Source organism: Scophthalmus maximus, chromosome 9, assembly GCF_022379125.1.
Source record: "Scophthalmus maximus strain ysfricsl-2021 chromosome 9, ASM2237912v1, whole genome shotgun sequence".
Lineage (NCBI taxonomy): Eukaryota > Metazoa > Chordata > Actinopteri > Pleuronectiformes > Scophthalmidae > Scophthalmus > Scophthalmus maximus.
In genome coordinates this window covers 12,208,740-12,227,417 of record NC_061523.1, presented here as the reverse complement: position 1 = coordinate 12,227,417, position 18,678 = coordinate 12,208,740, and the positions used below count along the sequence as shown (strand labels likewise).

The window sequence follows — 18,678 nt, the reverse complement described above, 5'->3', positions numbered from 1 at the left end:
CCGCTTCAACCGCTCGTTGAGCGTCTACTCGCCGACCAATAGGATCAAGCGCTGTTATCGGCAGAGGGAAAAAAAATCCCCACAGTCGCCATGATACAGCAGCGGAAACGGGTGAGAAGTAGCTAGAAAACAAAAGGGAACACGCAGTCGTCCTCGCGATTTGGTATGCTCTTGCAGGTAAAAGTGCAATCCTTCCTACAATACCTGTTCTCCTTTCGCTCGTTTCGCCACAACCTCATTGCGAGGTTCAAATCGCCGTGGCTCTTGGCCGAAAGCAGGGCCTTATTTCAGCAGGAAGTCGGTCGGTATCGAATAATTGGTATCTGTTAGGTTTTAGCCAGCAAGCTAACTCGAGCTAAGCTAAATAGCTCGTTGCCGCCGCCGCTGCTGCTGCTTGCAGACCCAGCAGCATGTAGCTGTGTGAGCTCGTTCACTCTGTTTATCTCGACGACAGTGATTGTTGCCGCACGGGGGCTAGCTAGCTAGCTGCGGCTAAGTAATGCGCCGTGTCGTGGCCTAGTGTTAATGCGCAAGTGCTCTGCTCTTATGTAAACAACAATTGCGCTGCATCTTTTTGATATCACTTTGGATCTTTTGCTCCTACTCGCGTTGACAGGCCGTCTAGTTCAGCTAACTAATCAATTTCACTTGTTTCGCTCGCCTGTTTCCACCTGGCTAGTTAGCAAGTGGGCTAGCTTCACCCATTTAGCGCTTGTTATGTATGTCGTTTGAGGGCTACCTACTTAGCTTCAGCTAGTGGTGGCGAAGTGAAGCTATACGAACCAGCGAAGCTTTCAACACAAGTGTATCGATAAAAAAAAAGGTTAATTACGCTAAGCTTTTAAAATCAGAGCTCGATGAGGACCTCTGCTGGTGAAAGCGAGGGGAAGCGCTGCACGTTTCACCACCGACAAATACATGAATCTCGAAGCAAAATTGATTGATTGCATGGATACCAATTATATAAATACATTAACTCGTTACTCTTAACTCTTTTGTCCCAGCCAGGGTCCCGTAGAATGATGACACTGTTTTTTCAGCGATCTGATTGGTCAGTAGTTGGAACGGTGACTGGCTTTGATCTCTTATCTGGCAACAATGAGGGAAATCGTCGAATCGTTGCTAGCTATATTTGCTAATTCAAAAGAACCAAAACATTTCGTTGTCACCTCTTTCTCATCATAACTTTTCGCACAGTTGTTAACAGCTCTGTGTGCTGCTAACGACTGTTTGAAACAATTAGAAATTGTATCTAATTGTACTGGATTCAATGAACGATTGCATACAACTTTAATCATATTTTGCTCAATATTTTTTCTATCGGTAAGAATTATATTAACGTGGCTTTGGCATCATGTGTGAATATGAGCAACTTAACCTAATTTATTGTGAAGTAATGCCAGCTTGAGTTTCAAGCCCCATTTTGCTAAATCGATGCAGAATTTATGCCTCATAATGACGAAACTAACTCTGGTCATGAATTGCATCTAAAGTCAAAATGATCTTTTTTTTAGTGTTATAGGAATGCCCAAGGAAAAATATGACCCGCCGGATCCGAGGCGGATGTACACAATTATGTCGACCGAGGAAGCAGCCAACGGGAAGAAGTCATATTGGGCTGAGCTGGAAATCAGCGGTGAGTTTGATAAGGGAGTTCCAACTTATGTATGTAAAGTAGTTGTATTGAATTTGCAGTATTCACTCAGATCATATGACACTGGCATAGAGATTAGTCATATTAGAACTATTGATCCAATGTTAAAATGTCACCTTTCTTTTCTCAAACTATAAGGTACAAGTCATTACTTGATCTTCACTGCTTAAATAAGACGTGTTCCACTAGTGTGCCACTTCACAAATCTGACCCATACATAGATGCAGCTGGGGGATTATTTTTATTTTCAAGTAACCTGCCACTTATATCCTCGATTGACCTGTTTGGTCAATGAACGAATGAAAGAAAATGGTGTTTATGTTAATCCAGGTCCAGTCCAGTTCAGGATGACATCTTCAGATTTTTTGTGTTGTTGTCCAAAACCCAAACATATTAAATTTAGTTTCACAGTAGGCAAATGGCATATACCCACATTTGAACCTGAACACAAACTGTAACCTGTGATTAGTGGGCATTTTTCCTTTAATGGCCTTTTATGCATTGGGCATCATGGCGGTTGATGGACTGATTAATCGACAAATCATTTCAGCTTGCAGTTGCTAAATGTAAAATCGGTAAATGTAAAATTATATTATACCTGAGCAGCATCGACAATCATTAACTTCAATTGTTTGTTCTATATGGTCTTTGGTATTTTGGGAAACCATGTTTAAGCTTCATCTTCATAACTTAACCCACATCGACCCATTCACATGGGAAACAGGTTATCCCTTTGGTGCGAAGGGTGTGCTAGAGTTGGATACTGTGACTTAATTTTCCTGTGTGTATCCTTTTCCCACTCCAACTTTAGGCCGAGTAAGGAGTCTCAGCACAGCCCTGTGGTCTCTCACCCACCTCACTGCCCTGCACCTAAGTGACAACTCTTTGTCACGCATCCCACCAGACATTGCCAAATTACACAACCTGGTGTACCTGGATCTCTCATCCAATAAGATCAGGAGCCTGCCGTCAGAGCTCGGCAACATGGTGTCTCTCAGGTGAGTGATTTCAAGCAATACATTTACTCCCTAATTTTGGGCACAGTGAAAAAGAACAGTTATCACAGGGCTGCTGTAGAATATGATTTTCGCAACCACACATGCTGCACACTGGTGTCTCATGGCAATGTGAGTTTTTAGTTAATCTCAGATTCTTTTATCTGTTGGAGTATTTAAAGGTCCCATATTTTACTATTATGTGGTGTTATATTATTTATTTAGTTTTTGATATATGATCAGTAGAGAGACTCTGAGCCAATCTTGGCAGTTTTCTGAGCGACGAATAGAAGCCAACTTCAGGAACCCGATTGTAGCCGCCTACTGTATCTTGGTAAATCTCACCAGTAAATGCAATCAGCTTTGAAATGTACAGAACAGACTGTCAAATTCGGACTATAATGCTCTGATTTGCTTAGGTATGGAGCTAAACACCACAGGCTCGGGTCTAGTTTTGCCACTCTCCCCCTGTATCATGTGGTTGTGTGGTGGTGGCTGTCAGCAGTGTTGCTTGGTCCAGGTCTATTGCAGGAGTGGCAGAGCCAGCTGCCCCTGCCCCAGGCTCACCGACATCAGTTGCCAGAGCTCCTGGTCAGAACAGCACAGTACCACTGCGCGTCGAGTCCTGCCAAGGAAGCATTCATGGCCGCAGAGACCATTGAGGTCATCAAGGAGGTGGTTGACACACTGGCTCATCTGTCACAATCAGTCTTGCCATTGGCAGCAGCTGGGAGAAATTCCACCGTGTGCGTTGGTGAACTGACAAAACAGCCATACATTTAACTACATATCACCAGTAGTTTCCACACACGCCATGTGCGTTCTCTGGCTGCAACGATGCTTCAACGCAATTGATTATGTCGATTTGCATAGAATGAGTCGACGCATCGCGCTGTTTACGTTCATCCCCAGTGATGGCCACTCCCGTTCTCGGGAGAAAATAAAACTTCATCTGAAATAACTTGTTATATGAGTGGCAGATCTCCTGTCGGGAATGGATCAGTGCATAAGGTGTGTGTGGCAGAGGTAGAGAGCGCGGTGGAGTAAGTGACTGAGCATGGCGAGGTCCGGAGAAACAGAGCTGGCGGCAGCGGTGGATTTGCAGTGCAGGTTGCAGTTTACCTGTTCATAAATGCCACAGCGTCTCAAGACAGAAGTTCCTGTATGTCATATGCCACGCTGTTGAAGAAGTTAGCGGAGTTGGTCTTGGAGCGAGACAACACTTTGGCCCTGGAAAAAGTGAAACGCACATCTCCCGTGCTTACTGACTACGGTCTGGACGCCAAGAAGGAAAAGGCAAACACCGAGACCAAATCTTCCAAAGTATGGCAATTTTTTAAATGCCTGCTGTTTCACAGTCATTGTATGGTACCAAATCTCACTTTCTACAATATGGGACCTTTAAATTAAACGTCAACTCTCAATCTAAATTCTGCATATATGCCATAAACATTTTGATGATAACAATGTGGTAAAAGTTCTTTAATTACGGTAACAAAGATGGTTGTTTTCTAAGGGCTGGTTTCTGATAATCAAATCCCCCTCATGTTCTCCACAGGGAACTGCTTTTAAATAACAACCAGTTGCGGGTTCTGCCATTTGAATTGGGGAAACTCTTTCAGTTACAAACACTGGGGTTGAAAGGTGAGTGGCTTATCAATATGTTTTGTAGCCATTCTAGCCTTGAAATCCCATTGTTCTCTTAGCAATGATTCAGTCCTGTTTGCTTTTCCCTCACCAGGAAACCCACTTGCACAAGAAATTATGAGCCTCTACCAAGAACCCGATGGCACGAGGAGACTGCTCAACTACTTGTTAGACAATCTGGCAGGGGCTATCAAGCGCTGTGAGTCCCCTATCTTTATCACATTTTATAGACTGGCACACAAATTGGATATATACAATTTGTATTCATCTTGTCACCCAAATTAAACCATTTCCCTCTGCACAGTACCAACAGAGCAGCCCCCAGCCCGGTCATGGATCTCACTCCAGGAACCAGACCGATCACGGGGTTCAGGTAAGGGCAGCATGCATGAGACATTATCTTTTTTGTAATCACGGCTGTTCAATAGATATGGATCTAGGTTCTATCCATAAACATTGATACGACGGACATATTTATCTGTTGTTGTTGTTGACCAAGCTGAACACATCTGCTTCCATCTCTGTACAGTTCAAGAATTGGACAGACACATTATTAAAAAAAAAATTGTAGTATGTATAGTTTCTGTAGTTGAATATGATCAATATGATATGTTATGAACTAACAAAATTATGGCCAAAGCAAAGAATCTCAGGAGATATGTACAGTATATCAGCGTTTCCCATGGGTTGAGCATTAATTTGTTTGGCTTGACCTTGGAATTCGTAACAGTTGTTGTTTTGACTGAGTCGGTGCACTGAGCTGTTTACAACTGCAGATGTAATTGCACTTTCAATGCAGAATTTTGACAGAAATATGTATTTTTTTCTTATTATTATTTTGGATAATGGAAGATGAGTTGCCCAAATTCTCTTATTTCATTATAAGTGTTATAATGTTTGCCTTGTTTACAAAATAAAATGTTGACTATAATAGAAATTTTCCATATGTAGAAAAGAAAAAGTAGGTAGATTGTATTTTGGTCATATAAGTGTGGAACTGTCCACCCTGCAGCTTTAAAAAAAACAACAACAATATACCAAAAATCGTCAGCTTCTTTAGCATTTCTATAATATGACCCTTTGTCCGTTTCTCCTCCCAGCACTGTTCTCTGTGATGTGCTACAATGTGCTGTGTGATAAGTACGCCACACGACAGCTATATGGTTACTGTCCCTCCTGGGCTCTAAACTGGGAATACAGGAAGAAATCAATCATGCAGGAGATCATGGGCTGCAACGCAGACGTCATCAGTTTACAGGTGAGAGGTGGACGTCAAAGCATGAGCTTGACTTTCACATAAATTAACTGAACGTTTATTTTTGTGTATCAAGGCGGATCAAACGGGGTTAAAAACAAAAATGTGGGTTGGCTACTGGTAGCTTTCCATTTTTGTCCACACCATGAAAGAAATGCCTGTAAATTTGTATGCAATCCAATAACCCTACTATAAATGCTCCCTTTATGAAGCCCCATGTTCTGTGCTCACAATGTATTAACACTGGTGTGTGGTCATTTTCTTGTTTTTCCTTGATTGTTAAAATATTATTAATATATGAATATCTATTATCAATGCCTATATTAAGAACTGATTCTATTATACTATTCGCAATACTACTTGATAATAACTTTCTCAAGTGTGGGTGTTTTTGACGAGAGGGTGGTGTCATCACGGATGATCTGTGGTGTAATGTACTATTTGTCTGTATTGGATAGTTGTCGTTTCACTTTACAACAAATAGTTCAGAAAATTACTTGGATAATACAATTCTATTAATGGTCACCAAAGTGAAAGACTGCTAATAATAAGCTTAATTAGCATTTAACATGGAGCAGGAATGAGATACCTTTTCTCTGATCGTCCTTCCTGCACAGTTATAGCATTTAACAAATTTTCCTTCCATCTACTTGTTTTCTATTTGCTCTTTTTTGGGAATGAGTGTTTGTTGTACTCGTATGTCTGTCCTTCATTTCGTGTTGTCTAACCTGACGTGTATTGTTTTTTTGTTGATTACAGGAAGTTGAGACAGAGCAGTACTACAATTTCTTCTTGCCTGAGCTGAAGGAGCAAGGATATGATGGGTTCTTCAGTCCAAAATCACGAGCTAGGACTATGTCTGAGTCGGACCGTAAACATGTAGACGGATGTGCAGTTTTCTACAGGACAGAGAAGTATGTATATACAGTGTTTAGTTATTGTCTTCTATCTTTCATTGGCTCGCCTTAATATTCCCCTTTTTTTATTCTCAGTGCCTGAATCAGTAGCTTGTAGCTTTAACAATTACAGCCACAACAAACTTAGCAACCAATATTGTAGTGATGAATCCAGCTTTATTGTTGTGCAGTCATAGCTGTTGATTAAACTTGAGATTTTACCTCCATTAAACAGGTGCAGCATACTACCGATACTGTAACAGAATTTATATACCGCAGAGGTTTTCACAGAGTGGGATGTGAGCCACCTTGGCAGGGCTCCAACAGTTTCAGTGGAGACTCAGTATGTAAAAGTGAAAAAATATTGCTCTGGTAATCTAACGGAGATCACGTAGAGTAGTGTAAATGTCTTTTGATTTGGTTAGAGATGGTTCAGAGATACAGAAGCTTTGGGGAATTTTATCGGTTTTCCCCTTACCCAGAGTCTGACACCAATAAAAATCTTATGACAGACTGCTTTTATATATTTGGTGTAGTCTGAAGTTATGTCAAACAACATTATTATACCATATTTCCTTTACTTTGGATCGTCTATGGGTTCAAAGAACAAAATCCTGATCACAGAGGCATCCAGAAATTGAGTAGAAGTAAACAAGTAAACCTAGGTGCTGTGAGGATGTGTCTTTCCAAGCTTTGTCTGAGTTGAGAGCCACAGTCTCAGAATGAAAATAACCGTAATGTATCACATTATAAGCCTCTCACTCCAGGTCCAATCTGTGATACTGGGAATTTGTAACCCATGCAATCTTTTATTATTGCTTGTCTTGTTTTTGTTGATGGGGTGTAGCACCACGGACCTGCCTAACCAGTTTAATTCCCTGCAAATTATAATACCTGTAAAGGTTTTTGTTGTAGCCTTCAGAGAGTGAGAACATTGATTGTGCTCATCTTGGTGAAGAATTTTTTGGCAAGCCTCCCTCAACTTATGATTGCTGCGCTTTCATGCTTGAATACAGTTTCAGAAACGGCAGAACCACAAACTGTCTACATCTATAGCCAAATACAAAACCTACACTTTAAACTGGATACTAAAGGGCTGATTTTGATGGCAACCGTTGCATTTTTCTCTTGTTAACACCATGGCACATAGATGGACGATTACTAAACCTTTATCTGTAATTTGAGATCTGGAAACATGGTTGTAGAATATGAATTTGGTCATGGGGTCTCATGCTTCTGTCTGCAATATCTACTTTAAAAATCCTGCACACATCAGACCACATTATTGATGCTAATCACTAGTCTAATCACTTTCCTGTTTGGTTGTCAATTGAGTCGGCATCTGTTAGGACTGAAGTTTGAAAAAGGAGAAAAATAATCTGTGGATGTAGAAAGAAGAGAAGTTAGCAAACCTATTCTGTAGCCCCTCACTTCATCTCTGCTGGATGAAAGCGGTTCTAGGCTAGCATGAGCTGCTATTAGCTCAACACACCAGAATCTATAGTTGCTGTCCCGAGTAATATAGGCACGGGATTTGGCAAGAATAATACATGGTGTGATGGTACCTTCTGAAGGGTAATGGTTTGTAATACCATAAATTATGTTTATTGGACATTTAGTGCGTGCGTTGCTTGGCTACAAAATGTGGCTATAAATAAAACGTTTTGAAGTAGTACTAACGTAGGACGTTTATTTTATGGCTGGTAGCAACCGCACAGCATGGAAGAAACAGAGGGAGAGAAACAGGTTCTTAGGCTGCGTTTCTGTCTTGTCAGCGTTCTTCTTCTGTGGTAAACAAACTTCTCCGGAGCTTTTTGCAGCGGCTGATGGGCATTTCACACATGCAGTGTGAGCAGTCGACTCGAGGCTGACGATCAGACCGTACAGTGGGAGCACATGAGCTTTGACATCGCAGACGATTTATTCGGACAGTATGGGTTGGAATTTAACAAGAGTATTTCTAAAATCGTACCGTGCCCAGCTTAAAACAATATTACAAAATAATTGGATCAGAAATTCTAAATGAATTCACAATTGTCTGGTTTTATTGTACAGCAGTTTAACTTCATTAAAACATTTTCACATAATTCCCCTGTAGCTCTGATATTAAGGCATTTTAATTTCACCAACTGTGACTCAGTCTAGGGAGAAGTAAGGTGGGGGGGGGGGGTGGGGGGGGGGGGACAAATACAATATTGCCATGCATGGGCCGCTGTGGGATACTGCTACAATAATTTTGTGCTGGAAGTTTGTACCACTTTTGAGTTTAGTTCATCTGTTTTGATTTGCAACGTCGAGGTCCTAGATTTGAATGTGAGAGAGTCTGGGGAATCCGGGACCTTATCTATCTGCTGCACAATGTTTTGTGCTCATCGCCATCCATTCCCACTACTGCTGACAGAAGTTGTCGAGTCCTCTCTTATGTTTTCCTCCTTTTTTGTCTCCAGGTTCAGCGCGGTGCAGAAGCACACGGTGGAGTTCAATCAGCTGGCCATGGCTAACTCCGAGGGCTCCGAGGCTATGCTGAACAGGGTGATGACCAAGGACAACATCGGGGTGGCCGTTCTGCTTGAGGTCCGCAAAGAGATGATGGAGATCTCCTGTAAGTAGGCATCCACGCTCGTGTTTCTTTTGAGATGGTATCGTCCTGCTCATACTGAATTGACTTGTTTGAAACAGCAAAAAGGAATATAGTTGGTGTTGAGAGATAACTGTTGTTAAAGCAGTGTATTTATGTTTTCCTTAATCCCCTCTATCTCTTTTCTCTCCTTTCAGCCGGAAAGTCACTCCACGGCATGGAGAAGCAGCTGCTCCTGATAGCCAATGCCCACATGCACTGGGACCCAGAGTACTCTGACGTGAAGCTGGTCCAGACCATGATGTTCCTGTCGGAGGTGAAAAACATAGTGGACAAGGCCACGCGCAGCCTCAAGTTGTCCTCCGTCTCTGGTGAAACTAATGCCATTCCACTGGTTCTGTGCGCTGACCTCAACTCCTTGCCCGACTCTGGTAAGTGAGCAAGATGAACAGAGCTGTGCTGTAGTCCTGGAAGGTGGAACAATACTGTCATTTCAGAGACAATGATAAGACAATCATTTCATTTGATCCTGAATTGAAATAAAAAGTGGTATTCGATCAGCCTGGGGAAGGATGTTAAGATGTACCTGCTGATGAGATGACAAAAGACAGCATTTTGTTGGTATTGCAATGATTTTGTTTTTGGTGTGTGTTCCTGTTAGTGTGCCAGAAAGGTAAAGCAGATATTAAATTGTTTCTATACAAAAACAGTGGCTTGGTATGCAGTGTAGAGGTGAAAAACTTACATGTTACCGCTACTACGGCCAGTAACCCAGTGAAGCCAAGCTTTTTGGCTAACAAAATGTTATTTAACAAGTTGAGGAACACACTTCACTTGGTATGTTGGCACCTTGAAGTGCCACTCGACTCTTCTCGATTTCTGATGGAGACCATTTCTCCTCCCTCCCCTCTGTTCAGGCGTTGTGGAGTACCTGAGTACTGGCGGAGTGGACTGCACCCACAAGGACTTCAAGGAGCTTCGTTACAGCGACAGTCTGACCAAATTCAACTGCAACGGCAAGAACAGCACGTCCAACGGCAGGATCACCCACGGATTCAAGCTGAAGAGCGCTTACGAGAACGGCCTGATGCCTTACACCAACTACACCTTTGACTTCAAGGTAGTTTTTACTCTTGAGACACACACTTGTGGTTTTAATGTTTGTATATGCAGTCTATCGAGGATGTTCCAATCTCTTGCTGGAGAGGTGACTCCCTTCTTCTTCTTCTCTCCACAGGGTGTCATTGACTATATTTTCCACTCCAAGCCTCACCTGAACGTGCTGGGTATCTTGGGCCCCCTGGACACCCACTGGCTTGTAGAGAACAATGTCAGCGGCTGCCCACATCCACACATCCCCTCCGACCACTTCTCCCTCTTCGCCCAGCTGGAGCTGCTCCTGCCCAACATCCCCCCCCAGGTCAACGGGCTCCATATGCCTGCACGCAGGTAGTGAGTCCCTGCCACGCCGACGGGGGGGAACTGCAACCACAGCCTCTCCCTCTCACCCCTCCCCCTCCCACTACCAGCTCTTCACTCCACCACACCGGAGGAGGAAGACAGAAAAACACAACCTGTAAAATATTCGTACAGTGAGGTCTGGCCGACAGGGATTTCGTATAATGTTATAGATATTCTATTTTTTTCTTTCTCTATTTTTCTTTTTTTGTTCTTTTTTTAACCGCTCGATTCAGTCCTGTCCGTGCATCAAATTTTATGTTTTGGACTCCTCAGAATCCACCCACCCTTCCACTTCTGCTTCTGTCATCCAAACTAAAGGGGATGGTAGCTCCTTCAGATTTGTCACATTGGGACGCTGTTAGGTTTTAGAGAAGTGGGAAACTTAGAAGTGACTGCGGAGATCATATCTACCGGAAAAAGCTCCATAGCTGATGGTCTGCTTGTCTGTCTGTCCTGTATAAATCTAAAACCAGCAAAGACGGCAGACTTGTCGGGCTCGGACCTCCACAAGTCTCCCTAGGATGTGCACATTTGTTGATTCAGATGTGGCTGGCTTAGGACCTTGTTTAGCTGGTAGATGTGCGTCGCTGGAGGTGGATGTAGCGCAGCTCGTACGAGGTGAGGTTTCCTGCTGTCATTCTGTGGTGCTGAGGCCTTTTGTGTGGTCATGGCCTCCCGTGGTGCTACAAGATAGTCTACACCTCTGACCCTGGTGCATTAGCTACCAAAACCCACAGGCGCCTCAAGAACCAGATGTCCGAGAACTACATTCACCCGATCACACGTGGGCAGTATCGATTGTGTTTGTTCGTGGAGGAAGGATGTTGTGAGAAACTGAGAGCACCTACCATGCTGTTTGCAGACTGTTTTTACGCCAGCTTGTATAGTTGTTTGGCTCGTCTTGTGCTTGTTTGGCCCACATACCATCATTTTTTGGGGCAAGGGGATTTAGGCTGATGGGGAAAAAAGTGATGGAGGGGCTATTACAAATCTCTTCTTTTATCTTGATTGCTTTTAGGCAGGGAGAGCGAGTAATGGCTGATACCCAGGAGTAAAACCAGCATTCCTCTCACTGTCTGGAGTTTCCATCCAACTCCTCACATGCAAGCTTACACGCAAACACTTACATACACACACATGCAGATAATTTGAAGGCGGATCTGTAGCACTATCTCTGAGGCCAGTAGTGACTTTCCCCAGCCATAAATTCCATACACAAAAGCAGTTTTTTCACAAGTGTTTGTACAGAATAGAAAATCTAGACTCAGTCTTTACATGATTGTATATGAACCACAAAAGACCTGTTTTCTGGCGTTTTTTGTACTAAGAGTAAATTATGATCAGATTTGAAAAAAAAAGATTGTATTGTAAACTATGGCTAAATTTTTATCCAGTTAATGTAAGATGAATTGATATTACCAGCTTGTACAAAAGACGTAAGAAGAGGTTGTTCAAGGCGTTCGCTGTCACTATTTTTGCACTCCCCAGAGATGAACTGTAATAAATGTTTCACAATTGTTTCATTTTTTTTGCCCCCCCCCAGCTCTTTCCCTGCCGTGAATTTCATTTGCCGGCACATTGCTGCGATTGTAAATAGACACTGATTGAACTCTGCCTGTCGCTTTTTGCCCGTTAACAAAGCCATTGATCCACACTGCTGCCATCAGTTCAGACTTAAGGACACGCGAGCATGAGTCATGTCCCACCTGTGACTCCACATCTGTTCATTTATGTATCTCACACCCACTCTCACCGGTGATGCGTGGCCCCCGATACAACCTATAGAAATCCAAAACATCGTGCCTCACTGTAGCAGTTGTCGTCTTGCACTATTTACACTTGCCGAACGCCTGAACAACCTTTTCTACTTTTATTTTTAAATACTGTTAAGACATTTGTGAAGATTTTATGTCCTTTTTTGGGGGGTTTTTGTTAATGTTGATTTCCTTTTTTTTTTTTTATGAGCTGTGACAATGTTATGACGATGTGTATAATATCCTTCCTATTCATTGAGCGCTCTAGTAATCAGGTATGCTTTTTCCACCGACCCATCTCCACTAATTGCGAACATGAATAGAGTCTTACCTTTACTAAATCAACTCTCTGGTTGTTTGGCTCCCTCGTTGTACCTTAGCACGGCTCTGTGCCCAGACCCACAAAATACCTTCGCTCCTTCCCTGGCCATGAATTTTAAATCTCCATAAGCTTGTCCATCACCCTAATTACCCCCCAAAACCCTAATTACCACCCAAACACATACTTAACGTACCCACTATATTACTCAAGCTGTGTCTTTTACACCACTTTGTATAGTTCTTACCCGTGTCACTGCAGCTATAGTGCCATCTGCGGACCCCTACCTCTGTATTGGGGAAAAAGGTGGAAGGCTGCTTCTGGATGAGCGAGGGACGAGGGGCAGCGAGCTCAGTAGTTTTTTCTCCGACAGCCAGGCAAAAGCATCGCTGTGAATCAATTATTAGATCGACAAGAGAGATGTGTCGGTGATTAGACGATTACTCCAACGGCCACGTTGTCACACGGTCAATGAGCACTTAGTAGATACGGATGCATCTCCCCTCACTCCCTGTCTCATCACATTAGTGAGTAAAGATCTTATTACTTCGATGTACATGTTGAAATGACATTTTTAAAGCAAGAGGGAAGCAAGTAAATAGGAAGTATAAATTTAGTCCTCAGATCAAGGTTTCTTGTCCCCTTTGTTTGCCCCCTGACCGGTTTGTTTTTTAACTTTTTGTTTTCCAATGGAAACCAATGTGTCCAGTTTGCTTTTTCTTTTTTCTTTTTTCCTGAATGGCATTAGTATTGTAGTAGATTTAAAGGATAGCTTTTTTGTAAAGTGTGAATAAAAGATGTATCTCATGTTTCCTTTCTAAAAAGATATTGAATTGTGTTTGTTGATGTGTAAATCATGAATTCTATGATGGTGTTATGTTTGCTGCATTGTTTTCACTTTTACGACCAGTCGCCCACCATCTCCTCGTATCCTGCCACAAACCAAACGGGTAGAAATCATGACGAGACGTTGTCTCGGAACAGCTTAATGTTCCCGACGATGCCTCGTAGAGTGAAGGACCGACTGCGTACAGGGATACTTTCTTCTTTTCTTTTCTCTAATTTAATTTTCAGCTTTATTTTTGGATGTTGCATGGCACTAGCTGGAGAGTGCTAGTGCCCGTAGGTCAGGGCAGCAGAGCTGTCTTACTAGTGGCTGCAGTTCAGTACCAGGGTCGCTGTTCTGACTGCTGTAGAACGTGTTCGGAAGACTGAGCTGGTGTTGTGCCGCTGGTCGTTGACTGGTCCTGTGGCGATTTTTGACTGCTCGTCCATCTCATTCTGTCTTTGTGCACCAGCGGTTGAATCTGTTACTCTAGCTAGCTACTATCCATAGTCGCCGATTTGACTCTCAAAACCTTTTGGTTGTTGACTCCCCTCAGCACCTCCTCCTCCTCATCACCCTCTTAATGCCACAGACTTTTGGCTTCTGATTGAAAGAGTCGGGGCTGAGTTATGTCACCCTGTGAGCTTCAGTGAGTGATCACATTGTTGCTTTGTACTTGTTCACTGTTGCATTGTTTCATAGTTGGCTTGTTAAGCGTAGTGATTTTTGCGCCCCCCCCCCCCCCCCCCCCCCCCCCGGCTGCATCTCTGTAATGGTGCACACCAAAGCTGCTTGTAGTTCAGTTTTCTGTGGTAGAACAAGTCCTTTCACCAACCAGGCACATCCTTTTCTGTTTTTTCTCCTGAATCCATCATTGTAGTATTCATGAAATGTAGGGCTGTAAGGAAAGCAAGGTACTTTTGTCCTTTTTCCTTGAATCACACAAACATCCGTGTCCGTTCTCGTCACTGTTGTGTGGAGCTTTCACCTTCTCAACCCGTCAACTCAAATTAGAGGCATCTTTCCTGCGAAAAACTTGGCAATAATATCCAGACACATTCAGAATGGGATTTTAAATATTTTATCTGGAAAATGTAGCTATGTCCTCTTTCAAGCTGTGGTCTCTAATTTTTTGTTCTTTTTTTTGGGGTGGGGCTTCTTAACTTTCCCATTTTCACCTTTCCAGACAGATTTCATTATCTGAAAACAATTTTAAGCTTGTTTCCCCCCCCCCCCCCCCCCCCCCTCCTTAATCATCCATCTTGTATATTTGCTCACATCCTTTTCCCTGCTGATCTAGTGGTAGTTGTTCAATGATCAGGATTGTCTATCTGTAGTCAGCCGAGTACATATATTGATCTGTGTCACTGTGTTTATGCACTGGACCAACTATTGTTTACCATTCATGAAATACCAGCAAAAAAAAAAAAAGACGAAACACTTGCACAATGTTGGAGAATGTCCATTAACCCAGATGAGAAATCAAGGCAGCTGTTTTCAACAACACATACTGTTTTAAATAGAAACTGAATGGTAAACAATGCTTTCTGTTGTACCCCTTAGCCGTCCTCTCGATTCTCTTTGGAGTAGTTTTGTTCTTTTTAAATTTCTCTTATTTTTTTTCTTCCCGTTTCACGACAGGTTCTGCTTGTTTCCTTTACACCTACCTATGTATTTTCCTACTTCTGGTTGAAAATAAATTCTATATTATCTGTTTCAAGCTGTGTCACCTCTTATTCTTTGCAGTTGATATTGAAAATAAATTCTATATCTGTTCTCCTTGTCTTGCCTCCTCTTGCTTCCTTGTTTTTCCTCACTTTTAGTTCATCATACTCTTAGTCTGAGTAACTAGACAGTGTCTTTAGTCATTTTAATTTTTCCTCTAAGGTCAAAGGACTAGCAGCCCTTTTAAATGACGGAAACAAGATGATCACTGTCTTACAAAGCCTTCGTGTTAAATAATAGTGTTGACTTAAAAATATATATATATGTATACTTTCTTAAATATTTGGTGGATGTTGACGTGTGTCGAGCAGCTGGTAGAGGCTGGATTAGAGGCCATAGTTTTCAAACTATCAGGTGTTCTCTCCAAGCAAACCTTGCAGCAACGTGTGAATATTCGCAGGTGTTTGTTTGAAATTCAAAGCTGCACGCTCACCACTCTGTGACAAATATGTCCGACCCGGCGAGTTGGAGAAACCCTCCTGGTTGAAGCCTCCGTGTCAGTAAATACACTCGCCCTCTCAAGTGTCCTTTAGTAAGACAATGAACCACTATCAGCACCGCGGGTGCTCTTCTGTAGGCCGAGCCTGACCTTTGATTTTCCTCCGGCATGGCAAATGAAAAGAGAACTTCCCGTTGGGGATCAATAAAATTTAACATTAACATTTAATGCCTTAAATAGCCTGGGGGTGGCAGTTAAGTGTATTATCGTCTGTGGGCACATGGTGGAGCCAAAAGATCATCTCCTGGACAAACACAGAGTTGATCCACACTCGACTTCCGCTGAGGGAGTTATGATGTCAGGTCTGAACGAGTCACCCAGGGCTCGTAACGTCCGCTCGGGTGAATTAAGAGCGATCAGGAACAGGGAAGATTAGTTAGAGCACAGTGATGATACTACAAGGCTTTAGTAAACGCCATGAGACTATATGGGACAAAACACTATGCAGCTGATGTTCTGAGCAGTAAAGGCACATCTATTTCTGATTTAGATTTACCAGTTAGATGCTGATGGCCGCAGGGGAGTCAGTGCATGAATACATACATGCATGTGTGCACAAGCTGAACGTGACAACAGCTGAATAAACTCCGGTCAGTTCTTCCCTGAGCAGTGTTGACACCTCTACGAAACAAGTGCTGTCACGATTAGTCCATTAATCAATCACTAACCGGAAGTTACGCTGCAGTTGTTTTTCTTATCGATCAAATCAGGCAAAACAAGCACTTTGAAAACCTAACGTTGGGCTTTGGGAAAGTGTGACGGACGGGAACGACTTGTGTTTTCACACTTTATGTGAACCACAGATTTCTTTTGACTACAAAACACAATATGTGGTTTCAGTAATCCCTGTCGGTACAGACCAACCAACCATCCAGGGCCTTTCTGTGTGGCGTTTGCATGTTCTCTCTATGTCTGCGTGGCTTTTCTCCGGGTTCTCCGGCTTCCTGTCACAGCCCAGAGACATGCAGATTGGGGCTAGGTTAAACAGGCAGTAAGCGATTCCGAAGAATATTTCCTCATAACGCTGTCGGTTGTGTGTGTGTGTGGCGGCTCAGGCCTGGCTCGGTAAATCGAAAACAAAACCAAAAAATGGTGCGGACCGCACCTCACAACACTGTGTGTGCAGTTTGTAAACATCACTCCCCGACACCTTATAGAACATAAAATATAATTTTTTTCTCAGCTGTTAAATCCATGAACGGGTCATGTGTTAAGAGAACACCCATGATCATGACTTGCAGCCCCACAGCCGAGACGATACACAGACTTTGTCCTCAAGTCCAACAGTTTAACTTGTCTCTGTTCATCATGCTCAGCCTGCCACCAAGCCACACACAGAGCCGGTGTGGATGCTGCAACATCTAGCAATTAATCAAAGTGCTATTCACTGAATTCTATTTGTTGTGTTTGTTTGTGGTGCAAAGTGATTACTATTTTCTTCAGCCTGTCGGGCCGCTACCAGAAAAGTTACATTTTTCAGAAAGCAGCAGCTGTGTTCGTGAAATTAGCACCAGTGAACAGACCTGCAGGGAGGTGAGCCACCATTTCTCCTTTACGATGGTGCGACACATGATGAAGTGGTTGCAGAAGAAGAAACCTGAGAAACTCACCCACAAGTGGACGCAAACAGATGTTCACGGGAAAGACGGCAATACAAAAAAAAGAAAAAGATACTGAGAAAACGATGTGAAGTTCTGCAGAACAAAATAATGATCATCAGTTTTTAGCGCGCACCCACACACACGCGCGCGCACACACACACACACACACAAACACACACGCAAACTCCTTTACACTGTATATTAAGTCAGCCACACGTATTACTGCAGCAGAAGCTGCGTGCAAAGAGCCACAGAGCTTTGTACTGTTACACTGAAATGGAGTGTGACAGTAATAATTCTCACCTGATTGTTCTCGTTTGGAGGCCCTGAGCTCTGAAAACACGCTGCCTCAATTCCAGTTAATGTGTTTGAAATTAGAGCTAGGACGATGGAAGAGAATCGCAAAGGCCGTCCAAGTTTCCATTTTCCCTCTTGAGGTCGTGAACTATTTCCTGCGTTAAATTGAATATTCTTGCAGGTACAGTCGTCCAAATGTGTGCTTGTGTGGTGCGAGCTTGTTGCTCACATAGAGGGGAGAGAGGACAGAGTCCTCTTTTCTTCGCCTCCGATGTTGTCCGCCTGTCATTCTCGCGTTGACGTGGCAGCAACACGGCAACGCCTGTAAAGTCCTTTGCAGATGTAGACGCTCTATCTCTCCTCTCTTGTTCCTGCTTGTTTTCGTCATTCTCTACATCCTCCTTGATTCCTCCTCCCTCCCTCACTCATCCATCCCTTCCTTCAAAAACATTTTCCTCTGAAATTCTCACGTGTGTGTGTGCGCGCGTGTGTGTGTATGTGTGTGTGTGTGTGTGTGAGACTACTAGGCCAGTTTCCTGTGTGATGTTCAGCCAACTCCTCCTGACACGCTCGCAGCATACTTCTTCTTCTTCCATGGTTGTGGATTTAAGTTGTAAAGCTCCAGAAAGGAACACATGAAATATCGCTGTGTGTATTTCTAGCTGCGGCTGGACCTGCCAGACAGGATCACACACCCAACACAGCGGGCCAAGTCCACACTCGGACCCGAAGGGTTCCTGAGAATTTTCTTTGAGAGCCAATCACCTTGATGCTGACGGGCACAGAAAACAGTCAGACAATTTGAAACAAATTTTGCCAGAATGAAGATTAGCTGACAAAAGCTTGACTGTGGAGGTAAAGACACCTGAGAATGTGCTGCTCTAAAGAGAAGCACATGCTTGTGTCGATGCATGTGTGTGTGTGTGTGTGTGTTTTATTACTCTTGTTAAACGGAGGGGTGTGGTTTTGTCCTATTAGAGAAACCTGGGAGTTATGTGTATTAGGCAGCAGCAGCTTTGGACAGAGGATGTACACTGTAAAACATTTCAAGCTTGATAACTTAGATACGCTTCTCTGCTGCCTGAGCTGAACTCATCCTAATTAATCACTTTTGGTCATTTCTCATAGTATATCATAATATGAAACCAAATGATGTAGCTTCAGATATTAA

General features: G+C 43.0%; 1 protein-coding gene across 4 annotated transcripts; it reads left to right on the top strand.

Annotated features, from left to right (window-relative positions):
* The first annotated feature begins 39 nt into the window (after window positions 1-39).
* On the top strand, window positions 40-15,105 carry cnot6a (CCR4-NOT transcription complex, subunit 6a). 4 transcript variants are annotated; one of them, XM_035649126.2, is made up of 12 exons: window positions 40-111; window positions 1,515-1,636; window positions 2,466-2,652; window positions 4,208-4,293; window positions 4,391-4,495; window positions 4,601-4,669; window positions 5,397-5,554; window positions 6,311-6,465; window positions 8,895-9,049; window positions 9,223-9,456; window positions 9,943-10,145; window positions 10,263-15,105. In XM_035649126.2, exons 2-12 carry the CDS (start codon window positions 1,525-1,527, stop codon window positions 10,476-10,478), a joined length of 1,680 nt encoding a protein of 559 aa, XP_035505019.1. In that variant the 5' UTR covers window positions 40-111; window positions 1,515-1,524; the 3' UTR covers window positions 10,479-15,105. The 4 variants fall into 4 exon arrangements, with proteins under 4 accessions (XP_035505019.1, XP_035505016.1, XP_035505018.1 ...); XM_035649123.2 differs by having other exon boundaries at window positions 40-177; XM_035649125.2 differs by lacking the exon at window positions 40-111 and adding an exon at window positions 198-301.
* Window positions 15,106-18,678: the final 3,573 nt, after the last annotated feature.